The 15,125-nt window shown below is 48.0% G+C and overlaps 1 protein-coding gene across 2 annotated transcripts in view; it reads right to left on the bottom strand.

Moving 5' to 3' along the window:
• Positions 1-15,125, bottom strand: part of PLXNB3 (plexin B3) — a 54,865-nt gene that overhangs the window by 9,337 nt on the left and 30,403 nt on the right. For both annotated transcript variants that reach the window (XM_083482753.1, XM_083482754.1), the window contains exons 16-29: positions 14,107-14,237; positions 13,816-13,992; positions 12,468-12,666; positions 12,137-12,376; positions 9,734-9,895; positions 7,629-7,777; positions 7,394-7,494; positions 6,370-6,587; positions 5,556-5,734; positions 4,771-4,837; positions 3,499-3,820; positions 3,198-3,301; positions 2,786-2,873; positions 1,496-1,665 (exon numbers count right to left, since the gene is read on the bottom strand). In XM_083482753.1, the coding sequence (XP_083338879.1) occupies positions 1,496-1,665; positions 2,786-2,873; positions 3,198-3,301; positions 3,499-3,820; positions 4,771-4,837; positions 5,556-5,734; positions 6,370-6,587; positions 7,394-7,494; positions 7,629-7,777; positions 9,734-9,895; positions 12,137-12,376; positions 12,468-12,666; positions 13,816-13,992; positions 14,107-14,237 (2,307 nt within the window). The remainder of the gene's footprint in view (positions 1-1,495; positions 1,666-2,785; positions 2,874-3,197; positions 3,302-3,498; positions 3,821-4,770; positions 4,838-5,555; positions 5,735-6,369; positions 6,588-7,393; positions 7,495-7,628; positions 7,778-9,733; positions 9,896-12,136; positions 12,377-12,467; positions 12,667-13,815; positions 13,993-14,106; positions 14,238-15,125) is intronic.

Here is a 15,125-nt window from a genome sequence, read left to right as displayed (position 1 = left end):
CTCGTGCGTAAGTTGCCGTCTCTATTGGTTATGTTGCCTTGTTAAATCTTTCTGTCTGGACAGCCCTTCAATTCGTGGCTGCCTCAGTCGCTAGCAGAATCCGTTAGTGGGCGTTTCTTAAATCTTTTCCAACATAAAAGTTGTTTGACACCCAGTCTCCTCCTACTCTCTCTGCGCAGAAGTCTGGGCGTGGGTAGCGGAGGACCCGTGCTCTCCCCGCTGGTGTCTGGTGAAGAGTCCTGGAGCCCTCTCGCCGATTCCCCCATCAGCCCCTCTATATCCCTGGTGTTGCGCTGATTTGCTTCCCCATCTGCGGAGCTGCCTCTCTCCCTGCTGGGCCCTTCTCCAGCATCATTTGAGAGCCTTCCCTCCACCTCTAGCTCCGATGTCAGTTCCCTGACATCCGGTAACTGGACCTGGGAGCTCATGGTGAAACACAGGTAAGAAACAAAGCAGCAGCAGCAGCAGCAACAAGAAGCACGGCCAGAACAAGGTTCTATTCTATATTGTATTAAGTATTCATCTTGGGGTACTTCCAAGAACAGTGTCTACAGCAGCCTTCCTCAAACAGATCCCCTCCATATATTGTTGGACTCCAACTCCCATCGGCTCCAGCCAGCAGTGCCAATAGTTGACATGATGGGATTTGGAGTCCAACAGTATCTGCAGGGAAAGTCTAGTCTACAGGAACTGCAAAATACTGTATGCCTATAACCAGTGCTTTTTTCCCCAGGGGGGATTCAAGAGTACACAGTACCAGCACCTCTTTGTTCTTGTTGTTAAAAAGTGTGGCACTTACTGTAACAACTTTATGGTACCAGAGCCTCTTTTTGTTGTTGTTAAAAAGTGTGATGCTTCTTGGTGAGTACCAGCGCCTATTTTTCTAGTAAAAAAGCACTGCCTATGACAGATACACAAAACTTTTCATCTGCACTACCTGCAGGCTGGGAGACAAGGGCCTTGTGATTTCTAGATGTGGCAGCCAACATTTTCAGATTTACCCATGTCAAGGAACCTGGGAAATATTCTAGGGCAGGGGCTCTCGAACTCCACTCATCCCATTCCTGGGCCACTTGAAAATTGCTGAGGGCCTTGGTGGACAACAATTGTTTTCCTGCCTGTTGTAAGCAAGTGTAATGCACTGGGCTAGACGCTATATGATTTTCAACTGTATTTTTATTTCTTCTTTTGCTTCTCCAATTGTATTACAACTTGAACTCCACAGAATCAATATGAAAAATCAATACAATATTGAATGTGGACACAGCACGGACCACCCAAATGAAGCTCGGAGACCACTGGCAGTCCATGGACCATGGTTTGGGAAGCCATGTTCAAGGGCACCTAGTCATGTTCACGCAGGGAAACGTGTCTGTCTTTATTGATCTACTCACGGAAGAAATCCTGATTAGGCTCTGAAGAATCCCACTGCTCTAAGAGGGCTGGTATAATTGGAGAATGGCTGAGGAGGAGGGGAAAATGCTTTCCCTCTTACCTTCATGGAAAGCAAGCGGGTGAGGTAGATCTCAGGAATCGCCTTGGCGCGCTCCCGAAGGCTGCTGCGCCGCTCTTGCTGCTGTTTTGTGAGTTCAGGCTCTTCAGATGGCTTTACCAGGTGCCAGAGGCGTAGCCCCCCATCCTCACCATCCTCTAGCATTGGAGTGTCTGCAAAGGGCGCAACAGGAGTCATTACAATGGAAAATGGGGCAGTCCACCACTCACTAGGCAGCCCTCAGAGCACCTGCCTGTCCTGTGGACAGCTGAGACAACTGCAAGGGCCCCAGTCCTGGCTACCACCAGCAACAGCAAACGAAGGTGTGAGATAAATGATGATGCCTGAAAGAAGGAAGGAGGAGACACGGGCCCAGTGGGAGGCTTGATGGGACTGACATGGCCCGTACACCCACACCCCCAAGGAATAAAGGAAGCAGTGCAGAAGTCTGGGAACTTTTTATCATGGCCAAGTGCAGAATATTCTTCTGTAATGCAGAATCTAAATGGCTCCCACATAAACAATGCTATCATTTGAAGTTTTTTTTTGGGGGGGTGTAAAAGGGAGCCAAAGAAGTATCTAATCCTCCAGGTGGCAAAGAAAAATCTAAAAAAATGTTTAGAGTTTCTGCTCAAGGTCTACAAAAGCAACACACACACACACACACGCGCGCGCACACACACACCTTTCCCCAACCACCTCACACTCTTAATTCCAGTACCTCCCTAAGAAGTTTCCAGTTTGTCTGCCTCTGGCCCTGTGCACCTCTTGTTGCCACTCCCAGAGCATTTATAACAAATGTCAATCTGTGCTCTTCTTTCCTAGACTAAAAGAAGACTAGAAAAAACTTGACTCCCTTGTTTACAAAACAAAAGGCCTCTATAGATACAGAAATAAAACAGGCTTCTTCTCATGTGATAACTTGAATTACCATTATGTACAAAAGGAGAAGGAGGCAACATCTACAGGCATGTGATTTTAGAGTCTCCTGGTCTGGAGCTTTTCCATTACTTTTTCAGGCTAGAAAATTAAGGAACTCTTCACACACATTTCAAAAAAAAGAGCTAAGGTGCTTCCCCCCACCCCATGAACAGGCAAGAGACTCCCCCACCCACCCTATGACACACACACACTGCAATTGAGCTGCACTGCTCACCATTTGTGCCCATAGTGAAAACCACATCTCTTTGCAGTGTACAAGTTGCTGCCAGTTGCAGAGAGGAGGGAAAAAGGAGGTTGCTCTACTGAATGGGAGAGCAATGGCTCAGGGAAGAGAGAGACAAGCAGACTCACTTTCTCCAGAGAAGAAGTTCTGGCTGGTGCCTTGGGAGACGTCATTGTGAAGGCGGGGAATGAGGCCAACTGTGGCCCCATCTGGAACCTGGGGAAAAGAGGAAGGACAGTAAACAAGTGAAACACCTACAAGAAGGTGAGAAATTGTTCAGGTGAGAGACGGATTCCCAGCTCCATGAATCTGCTGCCAGAAGCAAAACATGGAAGCCCAGCATTGCAGACACAGTCAGGGTAGCCAATGTGATGTCCTCCAGATGCTGCTGGACTACAACTCCCATCAACCCTGACCACTTGCCATTCTGTCTGGTGCTAATGGGAACTGGAGTCTGGAGGCCACCACGTTGGCTACCCGACTCCATACTCCCTCCCTCCCCGCTTCTACCACTCAGCTGCATCCCACCCAACCCCATACCTTGTAATGTTGTAGAGTGTTGAGTCTCTTCCACTGGTTCTGCGTGATGGAGGTCAGATCCTCATCCGAAAGCGTCAGGTGGCCAGCAACGCCTGAGCGCCACTCTGAGGAAAGGAAGAGTGGCAGGTGAGGTCTCCTACTTCCACCCCCTGCCCCCAAATCTCCACAGCAAGCCCAGGACAACTTCATGTGGGCCTCTCTCAAAATGAACTAAACATCCTCAACAGGTTTTGGTCCTTCCTTATCCAAAGGAAGACCCACAGATTGGGGTGGGGAGTGGAGAATGGAGGAGATTCCTTACCCAAGTCAAGGGAGTGCACCGAGGGGCGCTGGGAGAAAGGGACGCCTTTGTAGACCTGGTCCAAGATTTTCTCCTTCACTTGGGTGATGGTGTCTGTGTCAAGGACACGGGCTGGGATGCGCTGAGTCTCACCCGCACCACCTGGGCCGCCCCCCCGCACCAGGACAGTCAGGTTGAGGGGCCGATACTCCACGTCTTCTCTCAGCAGCCGCCCATCGTTCAGTGTCCGTTTGGCCTTGCCTGTCACAGCATCCACTGGGCCCTTGTCCACCTGGTACTTAATGGCACGGAAGAGCATGTACAGGGGCTCACCTGCCACCTCCTTCGTTGGAAAACACAGAGGAGGAGGGGAAGGAATGAGAAGGAAACCTGGGCTCCAGAGTCACTACAGTCCCTGCACTGCACTTAACAACCCCACACCTGCATAGCTAGAAGTATTTTTCTACCAGACCCACTATCACGACAGTGTACATTTTTGGAAATTCCAAGCAAAGTACCAAAAAAGCACAGCTGGTGGTGCTGGCCACTTAATTCAGTTCTCAAGTGAAGCTTGAAGAGAAAGATCCAATCCACTGAGACGTTTTCCTACATACATTTCCTATGAAAGCTGATGTAGCGTCATGGCTAGAGTGTCACACAAGACTTAATAAGACCCAGATTCCTATTTATCCACAAGCATTTACAGACTGGCCTTGGGCCCGGCACTCTCTTGCTCAGTCCAACCTCCCTCACAGGACTGCTGAGAAGATAAAAGGGGGCAGGGAAACCACATGTGCCTCTTCAAGCAGCATAAAAATGCAATAAATAAATGAATATAATCACTTGCACAAGGTGGATTGCACTCCACTCTGAATATAAGTATGTTTGGATAGGGTACTCTGGATTGTTCTGCCTCCAGCATCAAAATGTCTTAGGCATGCCCTGGACTAGCTGCGGGACGAGAGAGCATGATAAAATGTTTACCCCTTGAAGCCTCAAGAAGCCACAGGACTAGGCAAGAACAGTAAGCAGGAGAGTGAGCACTTGTGGAAAAATGTGGGGCAAGTTTTGTTCCCCCACCTTCAACCAGACCTCCTCCTCCTGGCTTCACCTCCCACCTGAGACATGAAATTTATTACAGTCAGAGACCAGCTTGAGAAACACAAATGGAACTACAATCCCAATAGCAAAACAAACATTTAAAACAATATACAACAATGGATTTTAAGTTTAAAAGTGCAAAGTCCCACCTCAGACGCAGAAGGCATCATCCAAACAGGCTTTACAACTTACCCTGAGATAGGAGTAGAGGCAGATGGACATCCAGTTGGTCAGCAGCTTCTCTACCATGGTCTCTGTCCTGCAGGACAGTTGAGGAGCTAAGTAGAGTTGCTAGCGTCCCCCCTCCCCCCTCACGCCAAGGTAGGCTACAAGCTGCGGCACAAGATGGTGACAGCAATCCTTTGCCCACAGTTTTAAATTCAAAGCTCTGTTCTGCATGATTAAGTAGAGTGGTTATGAAATAATAACTTGTGGTACCTTAAGATGAATACTTTTTAAAAAAACAGGTACCGAGGGCCCTTCAGATGGAAAGTAAGTTTAAATGTTGCTGGTTATAAGAACATCAAGGCAGTCTCTCAACATATACAGAATGCTTAAACCTAGTTCAAGGAACTGCTTTCTGTTTATAAGTATAAAAAACTTACTGTTTTAATATAAAGCAGCAAAATTAGAGTTTTTAAATTGCTCCTCATCTCTAATTTATTTCAGCATGTTTGTGGTTTGAGGCATTCCAGTTTAAGCATTAATTACCTTGTGGACATACAACACCAGCACAATATAACCGGGGTTTTTTTGGGGGGGGCAGGGCATTGCATTCTTCAGTTCTGGCAGCAAGCCAGGGGGGTTAATTCTGGCCAGGCAAATAAAAATTCTTGCCAGGTGGCAACCCTCGCCAACTGTGAAAGCATCCACCCCCCCCCAGGGGAAGGAGTGGGAGAAGGAACCTATGGGGACTTCCTGGAACAGGGACATCTTTCCCCACCTCCGCAATGCCCCACCCTGAACACAGGGCCTACCTGCGAAGCATGAGCTTGGCATTGCGGGTGACGCAGTGGGCGGCAAGGTCACTCAGCAGAGTCTGCATGATGTCCGTAAGATACTCCAGGCGCCCATGAAGAGCCAGCGAGAGCAGTGATGCTGCATGACATCGATCCCGCTGGGAGAAGGTAGGCTGGGCCTCCAGAGTTCGGATTAACTGGGAACAGCAAGGGAAGACTCTCGTCACCTCTGCCAGAATCCTCACGCTACAGTACAACCCGTTCAGTCCTACTCCTTCGCCAGAGCAGGAAACAGAACTCGGGGTAGATGTTGTGTGCCTTCTTCATCCATTCATACAGCAGAACAAAACCCATGAAGCGCGCACACACACACACACACACACAAACACACTCTGATGGTGCTGCTGGACTACAGCTCCCATGCTGTAGATGATGGGAGTTGGAATCTAGCACCACGTGGAGAGTGCCAGGTTCTCCATCCCTGAACAAGGAGCTCCAGAGGTTATCAGCACACATTTACATGGCCTAAATGCAGGAGGAGACTTTCAGAAGCAGCTGCTCTCGAACTGAAGTCTCTCCATACTGTATCTCCACCTACTGTTCAGTACAACTAGAATTGTGCTCCTTAAGGCACTCGCTCTCTCAATTTATCTGGAAATTAAAAAAGGTACACGGCTGATCTTGCATTCATACACAGACAGAAAACCCTCAAAATTTCCACTTACAAGAAACCTCTCCCCCCACTCCCAATGCCCCCAAGTATGGCATAGCACTGACCCTCTAGCTCAGCCACTTTCTGGACCCTTCCCCCTTATCCCCCCAGATCACCCACCGTCAGCAGGAAGACTTTGCTGTTCAGCAAATTGGAGAGCTGCCCCAGGCCCTGCTCCACTGTGGCGCGGCGCCCCTCGGGCAGATCCAGCACACGTCGCAATGGCACGTCCCCCTGAGCCGGGAAGAAGACGCGCTGGGTGTAGGTGTTGTAGTCCAGGAATGGGATCCCTGAACCCTCCAGCTCCCCGCTCAGGTCAGTCATTTCCGTCATCAGGTCTGAAGCAAGCAGGGGGTTGTGTTGGGAGATGGGTGGGAAGGCAAGAATGAAGAGAGGGGTGGAGAAGAAAAGCAAAAGAAAAGAGTGAGCATCACGCAACCTTTACATTAGGAGAAAAGATCCCCGTTTGATGGAATTCTTTACCCAAATACGTAGCTGTTAGCGATTCTCAGCAAACACCCTTCTGCAATTCATCTCAAAACAGCTTCCTTTTTGAAATTCTGGAAATGTATCCCTTCAGGAAATACCCTTCAAACTCCCTCTCACTTAGGCTCTGTTCTTGTGCATCATCATCAATCAATCATTGTACAGCCACAGGCTCATTAAATCCTGCACATTTAAACTAGGAACGGGGAACCTGTTGCTTTTGGGGTGTTGTTGGTCTCCAATGCATATCAGTCCCAGTCAGCACAACCAACGGGTCAGAGATGAAGGGAGATGAAGTTCAACAACATCTGAAGGGCTACTGGCTCCCCAACTCCTGGCTTTGAACAGCCCAGCACTCAGAAATTAGGCAAGTGAAATTTGTCTCACCACCTCCCTCCATGTCACCTGCTTAATTTCTGTGCCCCCGACTGCTGCTTATAATTACGAGAGTAGGGTTATTACAATGGGGTGGAGGGAGTGATAACACAACCTTATTCCTAGCCCTCCGTATCATTCAGGTATCATTCAGAAAAGCATAGTTTCACTTCCCCCACCCTCCTTGAGCTGTTCCTTCGTCTATTTCATGCCACTGCTCTCCTGCCTGCGGCTCAAACTCGCCTCCTCCCTCCTCCATACTTGCTTCCCCCCCATCCCATACCAGTGAATTCCTTGCGGCACTGGTCCCCAACACTGATCTCCATGTTCTCAAGCTGCACCAGCACTTTCTTGTAGTCTCGTAGGGCTTGCTTGCTCTTTCGCCTGCCAGGATGAGGGGAGGAGCAACACAGTTTTTACAGAAGCAAGGATTTGGGGGGGGGGCAGGGTTTGAAGGAAACAAGGCAACGTTTCATCCCCCTTGCACAGCTTCCCCTGAAACACTGTAATGTTGATACCTGTACATGAGGATGAGCAGCAGCACGACAAAAGCCAGCACGGCTGCCCCCACCCCCAGCCCAATTTGGGCTTCCGGCGGGAAACGGGAGGGTGGCTCCGTGTCATAGCGAACTCGGCCAAGATCCAGGCGTAGGTTTCCCATCTGCACCTGTAAAGTGACGACGACAACACAGGAAGATGACTCCAGAGAGGTGGCCGGATTTGTCTGTAGCAGCAAAACAGCAAAGTCTTGTAGAGCCTTAAAAACTTACAAATATACTGGGGCGTAAGTCTTTGTGAATCAAAGTCCAGTTCAAATGATCACCTGCAATCATTATGGAATTTGAAGGCTCCCGTCTCCTTTGCCCTGTTCACGCTCCTGCCAGATGTGTTTAATACTCCCCCGCCCCATCATCCGTGACCACTGGGCATGCTGACTGGGCTGATGGGAGTTGGGAGTCCAACAATATATAAAGAAGGGCCATTCCAAGCCTGTAGATCTAACTGTATACAGCAGGAGATTCCATACTGTTCAAAGACAAAACCTAACCCTAAAACAGCTGCTCCTACTACTATGAGGAAACCTCAGCTTGCACTTATAGTTCTCTCCTCTTTGTTTCTTGACAGGTCTCCCACAATCTACTGAAAAGTTCTGACCTACCATTTAATCCAGAGGCACAGTGAAGCATAAGATTGGGGCACGATAGCCAGCAAGTTTCCACAAGCTTTTAGCCTACTTAAGGGAAATGTGTTTGCTTCAGTGTGTTTTGACCGGCTGAATCCAAATCTGTCTGTATCTGACCAATGCATTTTACTCTCTGCCCAGGGTAGCCACAAAGAGTGTAGACACCAACTCTTGCTGTTGCTGCCACACTGCTTAACCTGTTTTGATGACATTTTGAAGGCAAGCCTAATAATCAACACAAAGCTTTTTAGATGCCTAAGTTGGGGGGGGGGGTGGAATCACAAAATGGCAACCACTTAAAAAATTATTTTCGGCAACACCAAAACTATTTACAAAATATGATATGAAACCAATTGTAGGACATTAAACAAGGCACAGTTTGGTGTGCAAACCAACCTTCTGTGACACTGGGATGTTGAGAAAATGGACATTTAAAATCCCATATGTCAGCCAAAAGCCTTACGTCTAAAATAAAACTGAAATATATACTCTATTTTGTAATCTGAACAAGGAAAGGTAAAGAGCTACAAAAACAGTATATGATGTTACACTAAAACAATTCCTAGCTGTTTTTTGTATCTGCTTTACATCAGCATGTTAACATTTTTGAAGATATAGGAGAGCCAAAAATAAAAGGATTCTATGACCTTTTTTATAGCAACAAAACTGTTTCGTTCCTTGAAGTTTTCAAATAATTTAAACCAGCCAAAGGGGGGGAAAACTGAAGGTATGTTACATGCACATAAAAAATGGACAGAAACAGGTAAAAAATGCATTTATGAGCACTGATCCCACACAGGGCGTGGCCTGCAAGTGTGCGAAAGCAGCCACCACCTCTGGGTCAGGGTTTAGCAATCCTGATCCCAGTCATCAACCAAGTGACTTTTGGTTGGAGCAGGAAAAGGAAGGACACATAAGCAGGACTCCATTCATTATCTCCTTAATACCTTTGCACACACAGTAAGGCCACATAAAGGATTCTAAATTTGATCTTGATCACTAAGTACATATTTACACTACATAAACCAGTTTAAGCCACTCCCTCTCCCCAGGGAATTGTTTGTTATGGGGTAGGGATCTCCAACAACAACCTACCAGGAAAAAGCCACGGCAACGGCAGTTAACACAGGCATAAAACCAATATAGCATTACTGTGCAGACCTTTGATTCCTGTACACACTCTATGGGTGGAGTGGGAAACTTGACTCTGGTAGCTACTAATTTGTCATTATGCAAACTACAAGGGTGTGAGCTTATATATGCACTTTAAACAAGTTACATTCTCAGTAAGAGAGAGAGGGTTGCCTGATAAAATCTAGGCCACACAGGAGGTCTTTCCCAAGTTTCAAGAGAGGAAGAACTTTCCCCATTACAAGGGGAATCCCAAAGAGGTTAACTCCTGCATGCAGCCTATCTCTCCCTTCCCTGCGACCTACTCACAATGAACTCTGGGAGCACAGAAGAAGCATTAAGTGGCTGTGGGGGCTGCAGTGGGGGTTCACAGTACAAATGGGTCAGTGTTAGGGTCTTGACGGTGCAGATGCTGTTGCCAATGATGACCCTCACTTCGTTCTTGCTGATGCCAAGGGTCAAGCCTTCTCCCTGCAGGGCAGCAGAAAGAGAGAAAGAGGCAAAAGGTGAATTTCCCTGTATGTACACACAAGTGGAAGCAGTGCTGCAGGCCAGCAGAACCCCATATCCCCTTTGCATCCAAGCTGGACACTGAAATACCAGCCCAATACCTTCTGATCTCACCATTAGGCATAAAGACAGACCCAGCCAATTGCCCAAGAGCTCATCGAGAGCAGGAGAAAACAAGGCAATAACTTCACGTGCTAATAGCTAAAGAAACGACACCAGGCATTCACAGTTTGTGACCCATCAGGCCAAATGCAGCCATCCAGTGACGCCATAAATCTACCCGTTTTGCTGCCTGCATAAGACTGGCCACCCCCTCCACACAAACACCATCAAAAGGAGGGGGGCTGAGCAGACAGCTGGCCACTAAGAAAGGGCTGTTGGGCTGTGCTTAATACGTAGGCTGAAAGTTGTGAATACATGAATTGCAGTAATGTTTTCTAAACTTTTGATACCTAGGGCACAATTATTTTCTGAATTAGTGTAAGTAATACTTATTTATACTATATTTATACTAATTAAGAAAATAATTGTGCCCCAGAAAACGTTAGTGCAATTCATGCATCCACAACCTGCAGCCTACTAGTATTAATTAGTATTAAAAGTAGATATGATCCATATATAGGGACGCAGTGGCGCTGTGGTGTAAACCACTGTGCCTAGGACTTGCCGATCAGAAGGTCAGCAGTTCAAATCCCCGTGATGGGGTGAGCTCTGGTTGCTCAGTCCCTGCTCCTGCCAACCTAGCAGTTTAAAAGCATGTCAAAGTGCAAGTAGATAAATAGGTACCGCTCCAGTGGGAAGGTAAACGGCGTTTCCGTGTGCTGCTCTGGTTCGCCAGAAGTGGCATAGTCATGCTGACCACATGACCCGGAAGCTGTACACCGGCTCCCTTGGCCAGTAAAGCGAGATGAGCGCCGCAACCCCAGAGTCGTCCGCGACTGGACTTAACGGTCAGGGGTACCTTTACCCTTTACCTATCCATATAAGTGTGTGTGTAACATGTACACACACAAACATATACTGTACATACACACATACATATATTTCTTGAACAGTTCCCATAGCAATTATAAATAAATAAATAAATAAATTTCTATACCACCCTTCATCTGAGGATCACAGGGTGGTTTACAATTTAAAAACACAAATATACATAACACATAGGGTTGCTATATTTCAAAAAGCTGGTTTTTTAAAAAAGTTTTGCCCAAAGTTGTTGAGCCTTTTTTTGCAAAATCAGGTACAAAAATGAACTTTTTGAACTTTTTTAAACCATGTGTCCAGATTTTCCCAGACATTTCAGCAATTTACGTCCTAACGCTGTTTCCAACAAGCAAATCCCAGCGATGTCCGGGAAATTGCAGATGTATGGCAACCCTATAACCTAGTAACAAAAAACCCCAATAACGCCCCCCCCCGCCTTCATTGAAGCAGCTGAATAGCCCTATTAATGTACTGCCTCCTGACATCCTGACTTTCTAGTCAGCTGGAGGTTGGGGATTGTAGGGCAGCATATTGATAGTTAACTTACTATACAGTGATACCTCTGGTTACGAACTTAATTCGTTCTGGAGGTCTGTTCTTAAGCTGAAACTGTTCTTATCCTGAGGCACGCTTTTGCTGATGGGGCCTCCGGCGTGCGATTTCCGTTCGCATCCTGGGACAAAGTTTGCAACCAGGAGCGGCTACTTCCGGGTTAGCAGAATTCGTAACCTGAAGCGTTCATAACCAGAGGTACCACTATATTGTATTTTTACTGCCAGTGAGGGGAAGAAGTCCTTGTATGATCTTTGGCCTCAAGTGCCCTTGGGTACAATGACCGTTGACTTGGGGGCAGGGTCACCACGTGCTTCTCTGCCTCAGGTAGCAAAATACCTTGAGTGGGCCTTGATATTTGCGGACGGTGGCTTAGCTTTTCCAAGGTGCAGTTCAAGGTGCTCTTCTGACATGCAGTCAGTGCAAGACTGCTTCAAATCAAGACCACTTCACTGCAATTGTGTGTTCAATAAATCCACATACAGGGCATTGATGAGGATTTGCAGGCCTTGGCAGCAGCATAAAAAGGCACCAATAGCTGAGCGAGTTTTAGGGTAGGGGTAAGAAACGCCCCACTCAGTATCACTGTGCTAGGAGGCAAATGAATAATTATTGCATCCTAGGGACTCCATTCCCCACTTCCCCCACCTTAATATGGCCACTCACCTCTATGTCCAAGACATTGCCAGGTTTAAGACTGAAAGGACGTCCAGTGGAATCCCGCCCCGGCCAGCGCAGGTGGGGATTAGGCTTGTAGGAGAAATTCTGGCCCCCACTGGCATTGCTGAAGGGGACGTGGAGTCCATCCAGCTCAAAACGAAGATGTCGGAAGCGGGCATTGGGTGGCACAGCGGGTGATGGGCAGAGGAGAAGGGTGGACGAATTGGCGCAACAAGGCTCCCAGCACTGTGGAGATGCAAGAAGGGAGAGGGAGGGAGTGAGAGACCCCTGAATTGTAATCCACGAGCCAAAGCATTCCTTTCCTCCCCGCACTCACCTCCAACATGTCTCCCACCTCAGCACAGGGGTGGGGTGGAGCTGGGGTCAGTGGGATGTGGGGGCCCTGCAAGGAGTCGCAGGCTCTTTTCTCCCGGCTGCTTCCACTTGCCATCTCCTCTGGCTCCAGGATGGCTTTGATGAGTGGCTGCTGCACCACATCCAAATTAGTCCCTTTCACATAGATGATCCGTCCGCCCCTGGAGAAACACAACATCCAGGAAGGTGAGAAGCAGCTGAAGCAGTGGAGAGCATGCCACCCATGAGTTTGACACAGGCACTACGGTTACAGGAACATAAGAGCGGCCCTGCTGGTTCGGACCAGAGGTCCAAACAGATTCCCAGGGCAAGTTCACAGCTGCAGGGGTCCACGTGTGACCCTACTTTTGCTTTGCCTCTATTTCCTCCTCAGATACCCGACTCCCTTAAACATCTCTGTCTTTCCCCCTGCTGCTCCTTATGTATAATAATAATAATAATAATAATAAATTTATTATTTGTAACCCGCCCATCTGGCTGGGTTTTCCCAGCCACTCTGGGCAGCTTCCAACAGAGATTAAAAATACATTAAAACACCAAACATTAAAAACCTCCCTAAATGTCTTCTAAACACCAGGTAGTTGTTTATCTCTTTGACATCTGATGGGAGGGCGTTCCATAGGGCGGGTGCCACTACCGAGAAGGCCCCCTTGACTGGTTCCCTGTAACTTGGCTTCTCACAGTGAGGGAACCGCCAGAAGGCCCTCAGCACTGGATCTCCGTGTCCGGGTAGAACAGCAGTATGGTATGTCCCTCCCAAAACACCTACTCACATCCAAATTTCACTCCCTTCAAAACTTAACCTTTGAGTTATTCCTTTACTGAGTCCCCTCAAGTTAAAGGAAGCCCAGGGACCCATAGCTACATTTGCAAACATTCAGCCTGAAACCCCTGCACCTCTTTCATAATTTAGCACCAAACCTGACGGAACATCATTCACATTTTAGCCCTTGCTGAGCTGATTACAAATAAAAAATAGCCAGCACATTCATGCATGCATGCATATTGATTTGCACTGGGACTGTAATGTCTCTCTTCCCATCCCAATTCAATACATTTGGTCATAAAAATGAAGATGCAAGGCCAGTCACCCGTCTTTCCTTGTAGAAGGGGAAGACTTAAAGAAAAACATAGATATACGCATTGTGGTATATGCATACATCATTTAAAACAAAGTAAGCTTGGTCTTTTTGCAGAACGACAGTTTTTAACTGCAGCAAACTCATGTAGAATTAATTGACTGAAGAATCAATATTTTATTTAACTGGGTGACAGCCCTGATCATTCCCGCTCCCCTACATTCTTTTTACCCATGGAAGCTGGTGAGTGGGGAAGCCGCAGTGAGTTGGGGGTTGGGTGTGTAATGGAAGGTCTTGCCCCGCAGCTGGCGCTCAGCCCCTTCGTACTGGACCCAGACAGACGCCTCTTGTGGCTTGAGGCTAGCACTGGTGCGACAAACGATGGCTCCTGGTTGCACAGGCTCCTCGCTGTTGGGAGAGCAAAGACGTTAAGTGAAGGCTTGAGGCAAGACTAGTGGAGAAAAGAAGAGGAGGAGGAGGAGGGTCAAAGTCGGGGGTGATGAAAAAAGCCACACCACTTACAGAATACAGGGCAGCGCCCCTACGTAGGCAGCAATCTCAGTGCCTGTCAGAAGTTCCTCTCCAGTGATGGTGACTCGAGTGCCCCCAGCCATGGGGCCAAGCTGGGGGTGCAGATCAAGAAGGGTGGGGTCCTGGGGAAAGAAGCACCCATTAGGCCTGGGGACAGGGGTTAGGTTCGCATATCATACTTAACTTTATGCGTACAGGCAGGAAGTTGTGGCCACAAGCCTCCCCTTCACCGTTCCCCCCCCCATGACCTAGAATCATAGAATCATAGAGTTGGAAGAGACCACAAGGGCCATCGAGTCCAACCCCCTGCCAAGCAGGAAGGGACCTGGAGGAAGACTTCAGCAGCTTTCAGTTTTGCTCTTCCAAGGCCTTGTCTTGTTGCCTGAACAAGGGGCTGTGGCTTATGACCAGATCTGGTCAGTTTCAAAACAAGCAAACTCCCAATTGTGATTTCTGAAGCTGGCTTCTTAAAACTAACCAGAGTCTGGTGCCAACTTGAATAAAATATGGGGGGCAAGTAAGCCCCACCTGACATAATCAATCACAAGACATGGTGCATGCACACCATTTGCATGGCAATGCCCATCCACTTTGTGGGGGCCTGGCTCCCTCAAATATTTTATTGGGGGGTGGCGAAGGGACCTAGGGCCCCTAGGAGCCGGTTCCTATGAACCAGAGTCCTGAGTTTGGGCAACATGACAAGTTGAGATTCAGTGAAAATGGGAGAGGGGGTGGGAAGCTGCCATAATCCGCCTTCCAGCTGCAAGGGGAGAAAGGGAAGTGGGAGATAAGCCCCTGAGCTTGAGGCTCACAGGGGCTCCTTCCTGCTCATGTACATCTTGCTAAACCATGGCTTAAATGGGACATGCTTGTGTCTGTTGCCAACATTTGAATTCTCCCTCCCATTTCCCTCCCAAGTAGTAGTGACATGGAGGAAGTTTACAGTGTTAGGGAACCACTAGGAGCAAATACGCTTATCTCTGGCCTGGTCCCCCAGTTCCAAGCTAGAG

The sequence above is a fragment of the Podarcis liolepis genome (genome assembly GCF_965112155.1).
Source record: "Podarcis liolepis genome assembly, chromosome: 17".
NCBI lineage: Eukaryota > Metazoa > Chordata > Lepidosauria > Squamata > Lacertidae > Podarcis > Podarcis liolepis.
This window is presented reverse-complemented; position numbering and strand designations above follow the sequence as displayed.